This window comes from Opisthorchis viverrini (genome assembly GCF_000715545.1).
Source record: "Opisthorchis viverrini unplaced genomic scaffold opera_v5_122, whole genome shotgun sequence".
NCBI lineage: Eukaryota > Metazoa > Platyhelminthes > Trematoda > Opisthorchiida > Opisthorchiidae > Opisthorchis > Opisthorchis viverrini.
The window spans coordinates 851360-873132 of NW_008751780.1; the positions used below are offsets into that span (position 1 = coordinate 851360).

At 44.0% G+C, this 21773-nt stretch overlaps 1 protein-coding gene across 1 annotated transcript in view; it reads right to left on the bottom strand.

The window, feature by feature from the left end:
• Window positions 1–988: 988 nt before the first annotated feature.
• The window catches only part of T265_06150 (hypothetical protein), a gene marked incomplete at both ends in the record, with an annotated part of 31628 nt that continues 10843 nt past the window's right edge, over window positions 989–21773 (bottom strand). Inside the window, 5 exons of the mRNA XM_009171343.1 lie at window positions 989–1482; window positions 6891–7025; window positions 7492–7789; window positions 10492–10824; window positions 12314–12406. Coding sequence (XP_009169607.1) covers window positions 1070–1482; window positions 6891–7025; window positions 7492–7789; window positions 10492–10824; window positions 12314–12406 — 1272 coding nt within the window. The remainder of the gene's footprint in view (window positions 1483–6890; window positions 7026–7491; window positions 7790–10491; window positions 10825–12313; window positions 12407–21773) is intronic.

Sequence of the window (21773 nt, forward strand, 5' to 3'; positions counted from 1 at the left end):
GTTAGAGAAGTAAAGTTATTTCAATAAATTCTGAATACAGCTAAAAGATTGTGTAATCCGACTAAGGAAAACCAATTTCGCTCGGTTAAAGTGGACTACTGTTCGGCTGAAAAAAATCTTCGGCGTTCTTTTAACATGTGCTTCTCACTCTACGAAAGTAGATTGGTTAGCGATGTTCGGTATAGGGCTACCAGTGTTTCAATCTTTATGGAACAAGTTGCCATAAACAGTCCACGCAACGACCGGAAAATCAGGCCCGTATACATTAATCAAAGTGTCACGAGACGAGTGCTATGTAGGACAGGCCCCATCATGATTCAGACGGTTACGGAAAGCGTAAAAAGTAGCAATCGAGCTTCTGAACTAAGCCACCACATGCAGTGAACCAATAAATAGCCTGAATTCACGATATTAATAAACAAACGCAGTCTGAAAGGCGTAGTGCCTGAAGAGAAACCATGGGTGTGTCGACACAGTAAATAGTGCCAAATTTAGAGCTGAACAAACAGGTCTGTGGTTAGAGAAGTAAAGTTATTTCAATAAATTCTGAATACAGCTAAAAGATTGTGTAATCCGACTAAGGAAAACCAATTTCGCTCGGTTAAAGTGGACTACTGTTCGGCTGAAAAAAATCTTCGGCGTTCTTTTAACATGTGCTTCTCACTCTACGAAAGTAGATTGGTTAGGAATTAGGTATAACGAACAACTGTGCGGCGTTTGAGCCTCTTGATTAACATGAACATCAATGCCCACCAAACTGAGAACCAGGAACGACTCTGCGCAAAACCTTGCCGAAAGTGAGATGAAGATCATTTCAAAAACGCCTTTCCACCCGGTAAGTGACCTGTTTGAGCTATTATACTCTTTGGTGGTCGTGTCGAATGATGGCAAGGATAGCGCAGAATGAGTTTGCCCGTGGACGTCAAACACACTAGCGAAATATTACGCCTCTAAACAACGTACTACCTATATTTCAATTACTCTATTCTCTGACTGATGGAAACACGTACGAAAAGTTGTCACCGAAAGGGACTCATGAAAAGAGAAAAACTCGTCAATTGTACAAGCTTCATTGATGCCAATTTGCATGATGACCTCGATGGAAGCTTGATAAATTTTGTCCCAAGGCCCTCACAGGGTCAGTAAAAGCTGGTAAATTAAGCGAGGAAGTGGCCGCTGTCAAAGCAGCAAGCATCGCAGGTGTCACTTTGCCGGTGTTCAACAAGCTGGAAACCAATGGGGCGTTGACCACAGACGGACGCAGCACTGATGACCCAAGTGTACCGGCACCAAATAGTTGTGTCTGACTGGCTGCTGCAAGTGCCATGGTCAGACTGTTTGTAGCAGCTGGAGGCCACAGTGAAGATAGGAGGCTTGCTTGTTGATTTGATGCGTTGGGTTGGACATCGATGGTGATATTGCGCGATGGTATTGTATTGAGGCAGGTACTTGTAGCTGTCAGAGCCGACCGGTCCCGCGTACCTGAGGTAAAAGAGTGAGAGACAGGCTGAGTGCCTGAAGACAACGAAATGAATACGGCATATGGCAGTCTCTCCATGAACCAGTGTTCCCGTTTAATCCTATATTCTCGAGCTCAGAAGATGTTAGCCAAACAAGGAAAGGATGTCTTTCTGGGTACCCTGAGTTGCCTGAAAGAAAAAATTAGTCGCTAGAACACTGTTACTTTCCACTTTCAGTCCCAATACACAACTTCCGGAACCGATGAATTACCCGACGTGATCGGACACAAGATTGAGGAGTTCACGTTGCAGTGCTTAACGTTTTGCCGGGTAGATTTCACCTGATGGGGCTTATGATCCAAGAAAGCGGGCTACAAAGCAGGGTGTGGTGGAATTTATTTTCGTTATCACATAGCAATTTACAATCTTGTTAAAAAAAATAGTGGCACTCGTGGCTGATGTTACTGCCGGGTCAAGCTGTGAAAAGGTCCGGGACGTACCGATCGATCAGCCCGACATAACCAAAGCAATGCACCAAAAACGTCCATTACTACTAGGAAAGCATTTTCAGTGTAAAACGACAGCAAAACATCCAGGTTCGAACAAAAGTACCCAACAAGGAACTTATTTAGTTCCTATTCACGGTACATTGAGTAGTTTAGCCCAAAGAACACGGGTTTCTGGCTATGATACAACTCAGAGTGAGGAAAAGCACATGGAATCATGTGATCAGTATTGTAGCGTAGGTCTGACGTGAGTGCGAAAGTCAAGAATGACGGCATAATGCTGGGGACCAATTACAGATACCAAGTGTGCAGTTTCACTTGTACTGAAAAGTACAGCTGTCGTTACAACGACGGTGTAGCGCAGTTGAAAAGAACATGCGCATAAACTCCAGCAACAACGCGGCGTCTTTTGATGAGCACGTCGACACGACTGAAACTTATAATAGCGGCCTTTGATTCGTTCGCTGGGCTGGGCTGGGCTAGGCTAGTCGACTCAATTGCAAACGTCTCACAATCAATCGGATGACATCATCAGCGTGTCGTTGCTCAGTGGGGTATAAGTCACCCACTAGCTAAGTGGGACAACCAAGAGCGAGGTGAATAAGTTTAACTTGTTTCTCAACGTTAATCAAATGCAACAATGTGAATGTTTTTATTGTTTTGTGAAGCGTTTCTCATAATTTGGGTCGCGTTAGCAAGAGTGTACATCTTAGGATTTTGAGGCATTATCCGTCATCATAACTGTATATTTTAATCGCAGATGGTGAAAATCCAATCACTTGGCGCTTGGCAAAACTACCCGTTCATTCTCGACTAAAAACCCATGCGCTACGCATGGACGGAGTAGTAAGCAGAGTGGGCAATAAGGTGGCGGTTCAAAGCACGAACACATGATTTAGTTACCAGCGCAAGTGTTTTCGGCGGTTGTTAATTTAGCGCAAAATGCAAGGCCTAGGACGTGGTCGTTAACACACAGGACAAAGTACTTCACAGTGGTAGAAGCATAGGTGGACGAATGTATAACACAGTGGTGTTGATCGAAGGTTAATACCCCTTCACCTCTTGCTACGGTCCGCGGCAACAATTTGACAAAAGCTCGGTTGGGAGGTGAATGTGCGCAAAAACGTTTGCTACACGAGAAATATGCAAACGTCGATTGAATGCTGAGAACCACACAATGGTGGTTTGTTACGAGTAAATCACGGTGATTGCGTTGTTTAGGTGCCCGAAGGCGCGACATCAACTGGACTAGATGAGAAATAGATAACGCTAGTTTGAAGCGATGACGCCGGAGCCTTTAAATGTTTGGCGACAGCTGTCAACACTTATCAATCTGGATGTTTTTTACCATTCAACATTCAACTACACTAACCGATTTAGCATCACCACGTTGACGCGTGGGTTCATGCAAAATGTTTATATACTGTCAATTGAGGTGCTGGTATTTGACAGGACTCCGGCGCCCAGCTTTGAAAACTTCTGGCAAGAAATTAGTGAGAAAATTCCGGTCCTGTGTATTTTGCCATTAGAATTAAGATCTGCCATGAAAAAACGATGACATGCGTCACGTCCTCACCAGAAGAATGTACAAGAACGTAGTTGCTATACAAGATTTCTCGTTGAAAAGCTGCCTATAACATCATCTCTGTGAGGAATTTTCGCTCGTACGAGCTGACAGAGATCCAACAGCTAAGAGTGAAAGTGATGTAACCACCAACGTGAATGCAGAATGCAAATCAGCTTCCCATAAGATATTTTGCACATGCATTGTCTCACCATTACATGCAATCTGAAATTCATCAGTCACTACAGATCCGTCCTTATGTTAAATGTTCACCTTCCATAGGCAGACCTCAAGGAGTTACCTGATGTCTTGGAACACTGGTCTTCCGTGGAAACTTCGTGTTTCGGTTTTGTCTGCGTTGACTTCAACCAGCAATGCCGACCGGGTTTTTGTGAACAATCCACCTGGATATACTTGCCAACTCGGGATGTTGCTTTATGATAATTCCCGTGAGGTATACTCAAATGACAACAGCCGACGCATGAGAACCCAAAATATGCATCATTCGAAGACAAAATAAAAGCTATGATAACTTGAACTTCCTCCTGCTGACACTCGAGTTCGCAGGCCTTGCATTGCTTGACGATGATGACGTACTAACAGGTTGCGACATTCTTTCAAGCCATCTAGAGTTCTGCCACGATTTGTGCTGTTCCATGGACACTACGTTTATCAGCTTACGTTGTTTTACTACGGCTACAATGAAGAAAATCTGATGACACTAGGATAGAGAATAAAAGTATGGGACCAGAAAAAGACAGGGCCTTATACTATCCTTACTGAAACCCAGAATTCTAGACTGAATAACCTTTACACCGATTTTATCCCGCAGCCAAACGTAAAGCATCTCAAGGACAGTGACGACTGTCTTGTGCCAAGAAACACTGAAAACGTTCTTTGGCCACATCGATCAACTGGGTTGCCCATTGTTCAACAAAGAGAGTATGTTGTAAGTCATAAGTTAGTGCACTTATTCCTCGCTGTCCGTTGCAAGCGCGTTCAAAGAGACCGAAGTAGCCAGAGGCGAAAAAGATAGTTTTCCCCTAATGTGTACTTGTTTGGAGTAATCTCGAACTATTGTGCCTTCCCAATGACGCACTGTGCTGCAACAACGCACCGATGATGCCAATTAGCTTGGTTATGGAAAGTATGCGACCCAAACGCTCGGGTCACCAAACGAACCAAAGTCCACCGATTAGTCACCTGCTCTGCTCTTTCCGGTATATTAGTCATTCGTACACGCAAGTGAGAACCGACTTTACTACATAAGACGCCCAGCATAGTGAAAAGGGGCAATCCATGTGGGTGTCGAAAAAAGTATCACTGATAAAAAGTACTAAAGAGGTGAAACCAGCTGCTTGGATGATGCCCCAGTATTACGGAAACGAGTGAACTGAACTCACAATATCTCCTTTATTTCTGCGTTAACGGGCCAACACGAGTACCTTATTCCAAACGAAGTCAGATATCATGCAAAAATGCAGCAATTTAAACTTCACTCCCAAAAAATGTGTTCAACTCAGTTCAGCTGGTCGGCTACATATTATGCACTAGGAGTATATTGGTTCGGTCACCGAAAAAACGCCAGGTCAGGGAAATATTATCAAGCATTGGGAAAGGTGACCCAGTCAGACAGTTGACTTCGAACCATTCCAGTTATCTAATGCAGTTACCGAAGATACTGTATCGTCAAAGCCTGCGTGACTAAGCTGTCCGTTTTCTTGAGGATTTATGAGACGGGTCCCGGAAAAGCGGCAGCTGACAAACTGGACGAGTTTACTGGTTAGTGCCAGATCGCAGAGCGTTCTGTCTTCGGTTAGTTCCACTCAACACGAGAACCAGCAAATAGTTCAGCGGGGTAGAGGGTCCTCTTGACCAGGGAAACCAACGTAGCGTGATTAGTTCGTTCGTTGCGGAGAAGTCCTTTTCTCCTATAACCATCTCGTTTAGCCACTGACCAGACACTGATACGTTATACTCTACAGAGTTGTCCATATGAAAAATTCGAGAGAGCTCAGTGGTCCGTGGTTTGAACTTACCAGCGGCATCTCGACTGCTACTGTCCAGGCTTGAGTAGCCTAGCAGTACCTAAGCTCTCTTGCTTCCTTCGGGTAGCATGGCAAGTAGGCACAGAAAGCGTGTTACATTTGAATGACTACTACTGTTCAAATAACTACCTGACTGTACACAAAAGCGCATCGAGCACCTTGAACAACGGAAGTATTTCGAAGGCCTGCGAATCAGATAAGATTCTTATGAGCAGACGAATCCCCTGGAATGGGGTAATCACTGGTGAGGTGAGGAATTCACAGGGGAAAAAAATTGAAAAATCGTTCAGCGGTAACACGTTTTCGGCGCCTAGCTGCCATGCCACCAGAAGGAAGCGAGAAGGTTGAAAGACTGCCAGATTGCCCAAGCCTAGACAGGGGAAGTCGAGGAAAAGAGGTTGGGTTCGAACTACTGACCTTCCGGTCAGTAAATCCACGCTCTAACCACTGAACCGTCTCGCCCCCAGGAACTCACAGGCCACGTAGCAATAATATCCTGTTTCGAGATGTCCGTAATATAGGTACAGGATACTATAGAATTAACGGGAAAATGGAAATCTGAACAAACGAGTGAGAAAAACAGCGGTCAACGAATTTCAAATGAAGTCATCTCAGTACTGATGAGAGAAAGAACACACCAGGACCCGTGGACTAAGACATACGTCACACCGCTTAAGAACGGTTTGGTAAATAAGTTTCCTTCATGAGATACCTTCGAAGTGGTCAGGCACCTGGATAAATGATGCGCAGAGTATGTAGAAGCAATATTCTCAGTATACCAGTTAAGCAAAGGAGTCGTAACTTCGACCGGTTGGACACAGGTCGCTTACCGATGGTAACAAAAAGTAGTAGTCACAAGACGAGATGCATGAACCTAAATGAAGTAGGTGAATCAGATAGACAACCTGAGAGAAAACCTGAGGTTACCTAGAACAAACAATCCTCTTTCAAGACAGCTATGATTCTTCATGAACGCATTCGGACCCAGCAAAATTTATTATCATTATTATCGTCCAGCTGTAACGCCCAAGTTGCCAAAGCCACCGGAGGGAAGCATGAGGATTGGGACAATGCCAGGTTGTCCAAGCCTAGACAGGATATTCAACAAAAACAATTGAGAAAAGCACAATCGGACATGATAAAACGAGCTCCTCGGCCTAGATAACATACTGAATGTCGAGCAAAGCCACCGGAAGCATGAGGATTGGGACAATGCCAGGTTGTCCAAGCCTAGACAGGATATTCAACAAAAACAATTGAGAAAAGCACAATCGGACATGATAAAACGAGCTCCTCGGCCTAGATAACATACTGAATGTCGAGCGTGAGGATCCAGGAAAACCGTCAATCGGCATGGGAGAAGGTAGCCCAAGTAACGACGGTTGCAAGCCGCCCGAACCGTGAAGTTTCAATGAGCCACCGAGACCTAACCGGCGTCCAGCGTAGCCTGAAAATACATATAAAACGCACCACATTTAGTTGTACGGACAAAGATGGAGTGGTTGAGCACTTTACACTTCACAGTCACGATGCAATCATGAACTACGCGGATTGTAAAAAAGTATGAAGGGATTCTGTGGGTAGAAGTGAGAAGCTGTCGGTAGACTAATTCCATGAGATAACCTGACGTTATAAAGTAATTTTCGCGAGTTTGTCCCGTTACATCCATGTGATTTATTTTATTACAGTCGTGAGATGTACTGGGCATCAACTGGAACGACAATGCAGAACCTCCAAATCAGTCACAGCGAGGTAGTAAGGACCGAGTGGCAACCATTCCGCACCAAACCAAGTCAAACCATTCATGAACCAAGGGCCAGCCTGACCTTCGCTCTGGAATTCGGTTGATAGTTTGGGTGTGGTCTCAAAGGATGAAAAAGCTACAGCCAAGATAATCAAAAGTATAGACCAACCTGAAAGCTCCACGTTACTGGTCTTGCTAACCGGTAGTGTCTGAAGCAAGTTCCGTGAGTGCGTCGTGGTTATCGTGGTCCCTGCGAGGCCCGTTAGTTCTTGGGACTTGGCTCCCACCGGATTGACCGCAGTCGATGGGTTGGAGGAGTGTCGAGGTGGCGGGGATTTTGGTCGGAGTCGTTCGACTTCCTCTGTGGTGCCCAGTAACGATCCATTTGGATCCTTTGTGAAATTAGCCGCATACAAACGGTGATCGAAGTTGGACGCCGAGAGTTCATTTCCGACAGTAAGCCATCCCTATCGAACAGAGGAAAATACCGTTCTGGGTAGGGGAAATGACACTAGCACGCCACCAAATTGTTCGACGGGTTAAGCCAAGTCAAAGATAACCAAGGCAAAATGAATCGTTGGAACCTACGTTCAGTTCGTGAATCCCGTTAATACAGTCCATCTTCTTTTTCCAAAGATCTAACATCACGTTGCACTTTTTGTTCGACGTTAATTTTGGCGGTATGTTCGAACTGACGTACAGATCTTGTTTGGATGCTGTGTGTAGCCAACAGTCAGCTGTATTCCAAACGAGCAGAAGTACAGCTGTATGGGTCTCAAAAATAAAGTTGGTTCACGCTAACGACACACCAGCACACACACGACACCTTAAGCCGTCTGGACTGTTTTCTATTAACTTTCGATCTCACTTGTGTTCCCACGGGGTAGATTGGCACGTCAGCAGTACTGACTGACGTTTGTTGAGAAGACAGTGAATTTCACTAAACACTGAAAGTGAATAATAATAAGATAGGAAAAGTCAAGCCTATTGGAGTGAGATCGGCTGTTGCACAATGCGTAAAGTAGGGCAATAAAGCACAGCAGGACAACAGAAGTTCTCATGCGGCTTCTAATCAGTTGAACAGTAAAAAATTAGTTGCAATTGGTTGAGGGACTTGTAGAAGTCACATTCATACACCGCTTTCGTTTGAACAGTTCTCCTGTTCTGATGCAAAAGAGCGTGGGGAGGAGTGGATTGGAGTTTCACCCCTATTAGGGCGTGTTTACTGAAGCAATGTATATCTTTGGCCGTGCCGGGGTCTGAACTCCGAATATCTGGAACGCCAAGTGAACGTATAAACACTACGCCGCCGGTGCACGCTGGACGCACCGGAATTGTCACGCCTGAAAAAACGAACGTGTTCACGCGCCATCTACACCTAACCGAAAAATTTTCCAGTAGGATACAAACGCCAGTGGCGCCATCTCGTTACATGGCCGAAGCTTGATAATTCCGGTGCCATCCATGTCAGATTTACGGAAATGAAGTCCCTCCAATATGGCAAGGCTCAATAAGAACAAAGATAGAGCCCAGTGCTTCGTAACCTCCACTTTGGTGTGGACTCATCAGAACAACTGCACTAGGATACAATTGTTCAAACAAGGATGACGAAAATGCGGATTGACCGATTGACCGATGTGTCATGCAGAGAAGGCGTTACGGCGTTGAGATGATTAAACAAACAGCCAGAAAAAAACGATCGTGTGGAGACTCACGCCGCAGCTTCCGAGAATTATTGTATACAACGGTCACATTTTTCCATAATTTGCTGAAGAATGCTAGCCGTTTTGGGGTGTCCCTGTCACTCTTCACACATACTGATAGTTGATTGGAATTTGTGGGAAACAGAGATTCCTTGCGTATGAACGTACCTGCACAGCAAGCGCGATAATTCACAATAGTCAGTGAAACCTTACCCAGGAACAGACGAACCGTTATGGCGCTTCATACATCCATAATGGACAAAACTGTGAAATACTGTATTATCAGGTCACTCAAAGGACCTACGCGGACTCCGTGTGAAAACCACTGGCCTTCACCGGCATCAGGTTGGTACCTGTGGCATCGAAGGTTTCCTCTGGTTTTATCCTTCGAAGGCTGGCTAAACGCAGAGACAGATCCGTGAAAGCTAAGCTACGTTTCATGCTGCAACAGCGTGCATCGATCACATTTTCACCCTCCAACGGATTCTCGAACAACGGCAATGCTTCCGCCAACCAAACATGATGGACTCTCTTGACTTGAAATCTGCCTTTGGCTCTGTAAACCGTCAGACACTATGGCAGTGACGACCATGCTGTCACTCCCTAAAAGAGATCACGGCTAGTGCATCTTTGTGCACTGGATGCTTGGATGTTTGAAAAGGAGACTGGGTCAATCCAACTGGTGGCATTTTGCGTTGGCTTGTTCCATTATTCCCTATAGTTTTCTCCAAAGCTTTAAAGCACCGTCTCCGCCCTCCTTTCTATTCATGCTCAACGAGGGTGCTCTTTCCTCAGTTGTGTAGCATTTAAGTGCCAGAATTCGCTACTGGTGTACGGCTACTGCTGGTGGCGCTATTCTTGAAGTTGATGATGACACTTCATCTTCTGCATCATGATTCAGGCCTTTGAAACTCACACGTTAAAGTCATCACACGCACTTCCATCAGAGAACGAAACTACCGATACATGAGAAATTGCCCACAACCTCTACTTCTTCCTGAAGTATATCGAGAGACTGCGTTTCGGTAGTTTAGATTGTCTGTGTATCTATCCACCCCCATTCTGCACTCCGTCGATAAACAGAAGTACGCCCACTAGAACCACTATCCTATATGTTTAAAAGAAGTTTATGAATCTGGAGTTCGACGAAACATTTGCACTGAATGTCACCATCGACTACGCTCCGCAAAAGGATGAGAAAAGCGACTCACGGGTAGCATCGTCCTGTGCAAAATGCAGCATATTGGATATCTCTACTCAAATAGCGTTACGCAACATATTGAGCGGATGCGCTTCGTTTCAATTCCCTGTACAGCGGTAAAGCATTGCCAAACCTGCCAAGTATTCGAACTATGCGTGTTCTCAGCAGTCCTAACAACAGAATACGGCTTCAGCAATGAAAAGCACACAAACAGTAACAGAATGACCGAAACACCAAGGCTCAGGAATTTTTTTAGTTGACTCACAGCACGCAGAGTACTGTCACGTCCAAAAAGATGCAAACGACGACGTCCCAGACAAAAGTGTTCGATAATGTGGAATATTTCAGTTGGTTTATCCTTCGCCGTGTAGCTACCATATTTCGGTGCATCTTCAATGATCAAATCAATATCAATGTTGGCATGGATGAAATCGCCGTCGGTAGAGCGCCGGACGGTGCCGTGGATTCCCATGAGGCAGTGCTCCTTTGTACGTTGAAATACAGCACCGGGTTCCAGAGCCTCGTGTCCTGGACGACCGTGGTTGGTTTTGATCCAGCAAATATCTTCACAACGCCGGAAGCCCCACTTTCGTAAGCACTGGAAGAAAGAGGGATAACTCTCTGATACGAGTGCTAGCATTTACTGAAAGTAGTATCTCAGGCGATCATTCTCGTTCATTTCATAAAAATCTTCTCTTTGTTCATAACGGTGCAGACGAGTGACCTTCGAATTCGCATAATGAGAGGAAAAGCAGTATGGAAAGATTGGGTAGTGACTGAGCGATATGCTGTACTCAGAATATTTATACAAGACGTGGTTGCCTAACGATGCATGTCGCTAATACGGCTTGCATTCAGAGACATACATGCCCCTTAATACTTTTGATGGACTTTGGGTCTCTTTCTTCCTCGTTGTTCTTTTACAACTAATAAGGTAGCATTAGGGTTGTACGCCAGTGGAATATAAGCATTCGTCCCCGGTGTTATAGGTAGCGAAACGCCATTGTAGCAACCTTTTTTCTTTATTTTCTCTCTTTTGATTTAAAACTTCTATGTATTCAACAGATCAATCACAGAACTGACTATCAATTCTGAATTAAGAAGCAGAGAACTCCACAAACACCACATTGCGTGCCAAATTTGCGAATTTGCAAGAGGCTAAAGGAGTACGAGCTATTTAGGCTGAAAACCGGATCGAGGTCTCTTACTATCGAACTGGGCACTCACTAGGTTGATATGAACTACCTGAATAATCCTGACACCGTTTTTCGAATACTGCATCAAGCACCTACTTACCTACCAATATCGATATCTGGTCGCAGTTGAGGCAATCGCATTCGTTAAGACAACCAAAGCCTGTAAACTCAGAATAAGTATGTACGCGCATTGAGTTTACTATGGTCTGCTCAAGTGACCACCGGCCCCTCCGGCCAAGTGATCGCGACATAAACTTTTACCTGCAGATTCCGACTTATACTTGTCTCACTTGTATGGATCACTCGCTTTCAGTTTTGTAATCGCTCGATCCATAGTGACCAGAAAAGATCGCGAAAACATTAAGGTTCGTCATCCAGTGCTCTTTCGGAGCAATAGATAGTTTTTCATGCGCCTTAACGTGAACTCGCTAGGACTTATATACTCGAGTAATTCTGTCTCATAAATACTGACGTGAATTCAGCTAAATATTCAAATAATATATCGTATTGTGTAAGGTTTTTCGACCAACCGCAGTGGAAATTGTTACTCAAGACGGCGGTGCACAGGCGAAAAGTTTCGTGAGCGTAACTCATCTCTTCTGGCTGATGAGTGGTTGTTGTACTATGGGCTATCTCAAACAGATGCCGCCCAATATCTCCACGCATTTCAGTTTGCCATGTGTACCAACGAACTACAACCGTGAATAGAGTGCATCCGGAACATGTCCGAGGTTTAAACGGGCAATTTTTCAACTAAATTCAAAGTTTTTTTCATGAATTGTAGGTACTTTTGGAGCGCAACTTCAAAAACTTTAGGCATCACGAAAAGATAAGGTCATTAGGAATGCACAGAAAAAAGCGACCAAACATACAGTGTTTGTACTAACCTACCCTTCGAGCAGCATCCAATCCTTCACCTGATCCACACCATATCCACACAAATGCGCGCGGAGCTATAATTTGTTCAATTTCCAACCGTTCAATCTGAATTTAAACATAAAAAAGAAGTGACTGTTTGAGAAGAACAATAGGAAAAGAAAATGGTATTTTCAGCAGATACTCAGACGGGTAGTAGCGCGGGTAGACCACTGTGCTTATCAATTTTACCAACTGGCAACTCTCGATGTACCCCTTTGTTGAGGTCATTCGACATTTGGTGAAACTGAAAAACTTTCTCCAAAACATACCGTCGAATTTTCAATATTGTGTCAACAGTTTGGCTCAGTGCAGACCGTTTTGAGCACTATCTCGGAGAAAATCGAGCCGATGCTAGGGCCAGGTCAGCAAAGTTGAAGGTTTAAACGATGCTCCGGGGAGCCTACAGGCGGATCTAGACGATTTCCGAGCGACGTACACCGCACAGTCTAAGCCACGCAAGACTGAAAAAACTTCCCACGTAAGACAGACCATTATTTCAGCTTATTTCTACTAGATGAAATAGCAAAAAAGCAACGCCAATTTTCTTTTGTTTTCCTCAAAAACGCTCCATCAATATTCTCCATCTTTGAGACCTTGATGACCAATCTTACCTAGAATTTGAGGTTCACTTTCAAGTAAGGGTTCTTATATGAGCACTCAAAAGTGTGGTCGAAAAACAGCACCTTATTAGTAGTACGCCAGTTGCCGGTAAAATTACCTAGAATTAAGAAGGGATTAGTAACTACAATCATACTTTTCAGATGCAATCTAAGTAGTACTATACTTTCTTTGATTCGAAATATTTCGACTGAAAAGAACTACTTTAGCGTGAATGGGGTTGCATAGTATCCAGTGCTCCTAACGTTAACCGGTCGATTCCAATATGCCCGTCTGGCCAAGACAGTTGGGGTGTATGGCTCGACCCGGACCAATTCCATATTGCTCTCGCTCAACCGATCGACGTAGCAATGCGGCCACAGGCGCGCCGTTACATTGGATATTAATCGGATTGGCTGATTATCCATAGCTGAATCGAGCAGCTTATTCGCTCCATTATATCTGTTGCTGTGGTTTGACCGCAACACTGGAGTGTACCGGTGGCATGGTTGGACGAGTGGGCATCGGGAAAGAAATGTGAATGCAACTCAACTCGGTGCTACGTTAGTATCACTACGAGAACAAGTGGATCTTAGGCTACGGGACCAGTGAGAAAAGGTCGATATCGGCTAACGGATGAAGAGTAGGTATACTCGGAAAAGCCAGTTAAACAGTCGCAAGGGCCCAAAACGGGACTTCGTGTGAAAAGACAAAAACGTTCTAACGTCTCTGGATAAAGTGCGTCAGAGTCAAGGTACACGTCTATGAAGTAACAAATAATAATTGTTCTGCATTTTGCAATTCCCTTGTACACCCAAGAACTTCCGCTCTATGCTTGTAAATTTGAACGCGATTTCATTTGACAAATGTAACCATTCCGACACACGTGGGGGTGAACAACTCACCTATTTCGATCAGTTTTTATGAGGGCGTTTCGAAAAATCAATGCTACATGGCTCAACACCAAATGTGAGTTACACCTGTCAATGTTTATTTCACACTCAGAAAGAAAACAACCCAACGGATTGTGGCACGATACTGCAATCCATTCCGCAAGGGGTTCATATTTTCTGACAGCAGATGACAATTAAAGTCCTCCTAAAGTCCACCTTCGCCAGCTTTACTGTTATGCGAGAATCAATCAATCAAAAAAACTTGGAGTGTGGAGTTATATCGTTCGAGGTACTATTGAGCGGCTAACGAAAGAAGTGAAAGGGAGTAGAAGAAACCAACATCGTTCAGATGTTTTGTCGAGTCAGAGCGCTGTGCACAGAAGAGATCGACCGAACGGCAGCTCAAATCGGGATTGCCAACAGACTTCAAGAAATAGGACATCCAATGGGTTTGATTAAGCGTCAGCTAAGAAAGATATTGCCTCCAGTATCTAGACCCAGTAAGGAATGGATTGGCACAGCAGTCATTCCATATAAAGCAGGAACATCTGAGGTTTTTCGAAGACTGTTGAACTTAGTCCACATTCGAGTAGCTTTTCAAAAGGGAAAACGCTACGCTGTCTTGGTGCAATTGAAGGATCCCTTGCCGGTTGAAAGGACTAGGGACTGCGTGTCTAAAATTAGCTGCAACAATTGCAGGTTTACATACGACAAACTGCCAGGGAATTGCACACCAGAATTGGTGAGCATGAAAGAAGGACAAACAAACCACCAGAGAATGCAGAAGAATACCACACGCTGGTCAAAGACTCAGCGGTGGCGGTACATGCCTTAAACACGGGACATAGAATAGATCGGGAGAATGTGGAAGTTTTAAGACGGGGACTGCGATTCACACCACAGCGGCTGATAGCCGAGGCGGTGGAAATTACTAAGCATCAGTGTGAATAGAATCGAGGCGAGGGTATGGGCGAGCGTATGGAAAGCGGTCTCAGATAAGTCGAGTTGACAAGTGACTGTGTGGTCGTCAATCCACGTAGAATCATTACCAGAAACGGGGGTGGGGGTGGAAATCCCGACCCGACCAAAGGTCACAGCATCTCTACTACACAACTATCTTAGCACTAGCTCATCCACACAAACGGACAGAAGGTTTAAACGACGTTCAAGAGAGACCATCAAATGGACCGAACCAGAAGAACTAGACCCTAGGCTGAACCCAAACATAGCACTAGCTCTCCACACAAACGGACAGAAGGTTTAAACGACGTTCAAGAGAGACCATCAAATGGACCGAACCAGAAGAACTAGACCCTAGGGTGAACCCAAACATATGTAGGTTTCCCCATCGATCCAACACTTGTTCAACCACTCCAACACACAAAAGTCCCTCGGCCGACACCCAACAGAGATTTAGCTTGACTTAGCTGATTGGTTCTCCTTCCGCCTTAAATCTCGACTAACCTCGGAACTTAGTCACTTGGCCTGACGAGGCTTTTGTGTCAAAAGCGAAAGTTTGCCCAGCAATAACTCAACCCATTGTCACCAAATGTTTCCGAAAATGAAGTATAGATTGATTGACTACCAATAAGATTATCACCAAAATCTATGGTGTTGGATTTTGTGACGTTATTCGACTACAAAATCGCCTTGTAAACTACCAAATTGTGACACAGAAGACCTACAAGTCAAACTGATAGCCCAAAGAGACTATTACGTCCAGCCACCACAAAACGTCCCAAAGTATCATAGACCTTCCGACTGTACGATACGTTGGAATCAGATGAAAGTTTACACAGTTGTGTTCATACACCAGGGGGATGGGTTTTCGACCAATCAAACGAACAGCAGTGGACTGAGGTATACCTGTCACCGATAAATGACCACGTAATGAGGCACTCTAATGAACTCAATAATCAAACTGATGTGAAGTCAATATGCTTTTCCCCCCAGAATAATGAAGAGTTCAAACTGTATGATGTAAACATTTGGCGTTGGTAAAACTGCCCTTCAAAACGGGCCATCTCAAGTGACATAACTGCAAAGTCATTACTTCTGAAGCTGGCGGCTCAAGCAAGAGCAACTACGATGACTACAGCACAATACTGGTGGTATCAAGTAACACATGAACTACAATCCGTACCTAAAATACTATTAATAAGACTGCTAACAATTTATCTGGTGGAACAAAACCTTGTTTTCTCTATTTAAGCCTTTCATTGATATCCTACTTGACTGTTAACTCTTTTGCATTCTGGTTCACTCGAATCCATATCACGGGACGGTCTAGTTGTTTCTAGTACAACTTCCTCAAATTCATTTGTCTTTCCGATTCTGCTACATCTGATAAGTCAGTAGTGACCATAAAAACTGGCGACGGGAACCCAAACATGTCAATTTAAGCTGAGAATTTGAAATTAATCCTTCAAAGTGAAAAAAGGGGAGTTCGAACAATAGCAATCGCGACTTATTCAATCTCTTACTCAAGCTATCAGTTTGCAGTCATCAGCTCCATCTCAAAGTGGTAGTTTCTTGTCCTCTGCAGATTCGAGACCGTTTCCGAATTTCTCTACAAATGGGCATCTGGTTTCAAATTCGATTTGTGGTACAACCTTTCGGAACATAATTCGCAGAATAGGTTTAGTGACAAGGATGATACGTGGAAATCCCGACTCTTGAAAATCAGAGCCCTAGAGCACGATAGGTTGACGGACTTCATTCCGATCAAACATCCAAAGGATTTAAACTTTATACAAGCAGTGGAACAAACCCGTGACATTTTCGGTGAGCAGCATCAACTTTTTGGTGTATGATACAAATATCTCAAATTAGCCAAGCGATGCCGGCGATTACATTAATCTTGCAAACTCTTGGCCTGATAGAGGTTTATGAAGGAGATTACGAAAAGTCTGGGTGCTTTCGGTGTAACTAGCCTTCCAGGATGGTACCACGTGATCCCCACTGCGCCGGGTTGGAGACGCTGCAAGATATGACTGCTACTCGCTGCCGGTTTCTATCCAGATTTCCTGAATGAGTATCTCAACCCATTGTCACCAAATGTTTCCGAAAATGAAGTATAGATTGATTGACTACCAATAAGATTATCACCAAAATCTATGGTGTTGGATTTTGTGACGTTATTCGACTACAAAATCGCCTTGTAAACTACCAAATTGTGACACAGAAGACCTACAAGTCAAACTGATAGCCCAAAGAGACTATTACGTCCAGCCACCACAAAACGTCCCAAAGTATCATAGACCTTCCGACTGTACGATACGTTGGAATCAGATGAAAGTTTACACAGTTGTGTTCATACACCAGGGGGATGGGTTTTCGACCAATCAAACGAACAGCAGTGGACTGAGGTATACCTGTCACCGATAAATGACCACGTAATGAGGCACTCTAATGAACTCAATAATCAAACTGATGTGAAGTCAATATGCTTTTCCCCCCAGAATAATGAAGAGTTCAAACTGTATGATGTAAACATTTGGCGTTGGTAAAACTGCCCTTCAAAACGGGCCATCTCAAGTGACATAACTGCAAAGTCATTACTTCTGAAGCTGGCGGCTCAAGCAAGAGCAACTACGATGACTACAGCACAATACTGGTGGTATCAAGTAACACATGAACTACAATCCGTACCTAAAATACTATTAATAAGACTGCTAACAATTTATCTGGTGGAACAAAACCTTGTTTTCTCTATTTAAGCCTTTCATTGATATCCTACTTGACTGTTAACTCTTTTGCATTCTGGTTCACTCGAATCCATATCACGGGACGGTCTAGTTGTTTCTAGTACAACTTCCTCAAATTCATTTGTCTTTCCGATTCTGCTACATCTGATAAGTCAGTAGTGACCATAAAAACTGGCGACGGGAACCCAAACATGTCAATTTAAGCTGAGAATTTGAAATTAATCCTTCAAAGTGAAAAAAGGGGAGTTCGAACAATAGCAATCGCGACTTATTCAATCTCTTACTCAAGTTATCAGTTTGCAGTCATCAGCTCCATCTCAAAGTGGTAGTTTCTTGTCCTCTGCAGATTCGAGACCGTTTCCGAATTTCTCTACAAATGGGCATCTGGTTTCAAATTCGATTTGTGGTACAACCTTTCGGAACATAATTCGCAGAATAGGTTTAGTGACAAGGATGATACGTGGAAATCCCGACTCTTGAAAATCAGAGCCCTAGAGCACGATAGGTTGACGGACTTCATTCCGATCAAACATCCAAAGGATTTAAACTTTATACAAGCAGTGGAACAAACCCGTGACATTTTCGGTGAGCAGCATCAACTTTTTGGTGTATGATACAAATATCTCAAATTAGCCAAGCGATGCCGGCGATTACATTAATCTTGCAAACTCTTGGCCTGATAGAGGTTTATGAAGGAGATTACGAAAAGTCTGGGTGCTTTCGGTGTAACTAGCCTTCCAGGATGGTACCACGTGATCCCCACTGCGCCGGGTTGGAGACGCTGCAAGATATGACTGCTACTCGCTGCCGGTTTCTATCCAGATTTCCTGAATGAGTATCTGGAGGTGTGTGGTAAACTAGCACAACGTCCCATCCCCGTCTACCTTTATCCTTTTCTTCAAAATAAGGCTTTTAAACAAATCATGGTGGTACGGATGTGAAGCATCAGTGTTGAACACTGGTGTCATGCTATCGATGATGATGCCTTCCAAATTGGCCTGGGATGTTGCACCGAGAGCAAAGCAAGTATCAAGATATAGCCCGATGCCTGACCGAAGCATCGCGTACCTCTTGCTAGTCTTGCGATCGTGGAGAATGAACTTGTTCGTCTCTAGCAATCCGGAGTTATCCAACCAGTAAACTATGAATCATAGGCGGCTCCTATTGTCGTAATCAAAAAGGCAAGCTGCGCATAGGCGCTGATTATTCCACTGGATTAGACGCCATGTTAGACTCTCACTAAATCCATTACTGATAACAGAGCTGTTCACCAATCACAATGGGGAAAAATGTTTCGCAAAAAAAAATCGTTCGGCTGTAGCACCTTTTAGGACTTAGCTGTCACGCCACCAGAAGGAAGCACGATGGACGGGATACTGCCAGGTTCCCCAAGTCTAGACAAGAGAAGTCGAGAGGGAGAGGTCGGGTTCGAACCACGGGCCTTCGAAGCAGTAAATTCGCTCTTTAACCACGGAACCGTCTGGCCATTTCGCAAAGCTTGATCTCGATGATACTTAGCTTCAAACAGAAGTCCCAGATGACTCCAAATAAATTTTGACAATTAGCACACGTCACGGTTGCTATTTAGGGTAAAATCTGCACAGGCCATTTTATGACAAACAATGGATGTCAGCTAGACGGTTCATCGGTAGTTTCCACTTGTTTGGATGATAGCATTTTCATAAGTTCCAGTCGAATAAACTTTTACATCGTTTGCATTGTGTACACGAACGAATTCAGAAATATGGTCTTTGTTCACGTGTAGGAAAATGCACATTTTTCCCCACATCCATCAAATATATCTTGGATTTATTTTCGAAGAAAATGGTCGTCACCAAAACCGACAGAATATTTCTGCCACACAACACATATCAGCGCCGACGGATTTAGCAGTCTTACACCCCTTCCTCGCTTTGGTGACCCCCTACAGTACATTTCTGCAAAAGGTGTATTCTGTCCGTGAACCACTCAATCATTTTTAAGAAGGAAGTCCCTTGGAACTGGTCACAGGAGTGCCAGTGCGCTTTCAACAAAGTGAAACCACTTCTCAACTCTGATCTGCTACTTACACTACAATCCTCGGATATTGCTGTGATGTCAGACGAAAAAGGGCAAATGCCCACGCAGATAGATCTCTAAAAAATACCCAGATAGAATGCCGATGGTCTTCGCCATTGAGAAGTTGCATACAACGCACTATGGTCGTCATTTCACGCTCGCCCCAGACCATAAACTGCTTCTGGACGTTGTCGGGTAGAAGAAACATATCCCTCTTTGAAGAGCGAACTGTTTCAAATGTTGGGCTGCGATGCTTTTTGGCAAACGCCTCTTCATTTAATACCAATCAACTGATGCCAGTGGCAAGGAGGATGCATTATTGAGACCCATGAACTCTAAATGTCAACAACCCTAGAATGCTGTTGCTGTCTCAATAACGGTGCAGCCATAAGTCAACGCGGTGTTTGCTACTACAATCCTTGCAGTTGATTTTGCCACGGTTCGCGACGCCACTGCTCGTGATCCGTTGCTCCAAAAAGTTATTCATTTTCAGTGCACATATGGAACTATGGTGTGTTTCGAAAAGCGACTCCAACCATTCTACCAACGCCGATCCTCACTTTCCGAGGTCAATGATTGCATACTCTTCGCAGAACGGGCGAGTGTGCCTACGGAATCACAAAGCAATGCTCTTCAACAATTCCATTTTGGACATCTCGGCATTAAAGGCATGAAGGTGCAAACACGTAGTTGCGTTTACTGGCCGCGCATGGTGGTGTGGAAAAGTGGACGCAAGGTATAAGTGTGCGCCGTGCTGGAAAAGTTGTTCACAAGATAAACGTAGGCTCCTCCATCATGGTCCGTCATATCACTCATTTACGCCCTTCCTATCTTTCAGCGACAGTTAAAATCAGTCGTGGGATCTCACTGGAGATCTCAAAAGCCTGAATCTGCCGAGGCGATGACTGAACCAGAAATCCCAAAAAAGTTGCACACATAGAAGATGGACGGATCGAATAAGAAAGCCTATCATACCATAACAGCCGTCTTATGATCATTTACTTCAAAACGAACAAGCCTATTTTGCTAACAATATATCTCGTAGACTAAAACCTTATTTTCTCCATTTCAGGCTTTCATTGATATCCTACTGGACTGTTCGCTCTTACATTCTGGTTCATCTGAATACATACCACGGAACGGTTCAGCTTTTCAAGTACAACTTCCCCAAGGTTGTTTGCCTTCTCTATCCTGATACATCAGTAGAGATCATAACACATCTTCCAAAAGTGAAGCGTTGCTACCCAGAATTTCGCAACTTGTTTCACCATTGGTTAGGATAGGGGATCAATGTCATTCAAATGCTAACGAAAAGTGAATAATAGATGAAAAAACATGACATAATTCGAGATTAGTTAGGATGCGCATTTGTTTCATTTTTAAAAGGGCTTTTTCGCAGAAGCAAATGAGTGATGAAAAAACATCCACCTGAGTCACTGAACGATTGTGGGAATCCGCTTGTGATGCTTTGCTCCCTGAAGCGGATGGCGTAAAGGATGCGCAAGGTTTCTCATTAAGGGGAAGGGTGTTGGGCGTAGCAGTAGACTTTGGATGTCCCACAAAACCTGCGCTGTGAGGGTTGTGATTATGAACAAATCTGTGTGATACAGGAAAGGTCATTCGATACCCGATTGGCTTTTTGGGATGAAATAAAACAGATTAGTTGAATGTTTAGGTATGGCTGTGTAGGTCACATGTTGACAGATTTAGTTTGCCAACTAACATAACAGCAGAGAGTTGATGTTAACCGGAATCTCAAATGGATTTCTCGCTAATGATATTCTTCAACTCAACGTATGCAGAAAGTCTATGCTGTATCAACAAAAATACATCGAAAGCTTGATTATCAACCCAACGAAACATTAGGCGGCCTTTGTGCAGCCCATTCAGTTGAGTCATCCATCAGTTGAAAATGAGTGTAGAAGAGTGGTGGAAACTCGAGGGACTACACCTGCTGATGACCTCAAAAAAAATGAAACTTTTAGTGGGATACTGAAAAGTTTCCAACTTTGCAGACTATTGTATCGAGTATTCATCTTTGTCTTCCTGCTCAACATCTTTGTATGCTCAGGTTAACCTTCGGAGTTCTACTTGAGCACGTAGAAAACACTGTCCGCTGAATGTAGCACAATAAGTGTCAAAAGCTAGGTATTTTATCGAAAAATAGGCGTGAAAGGT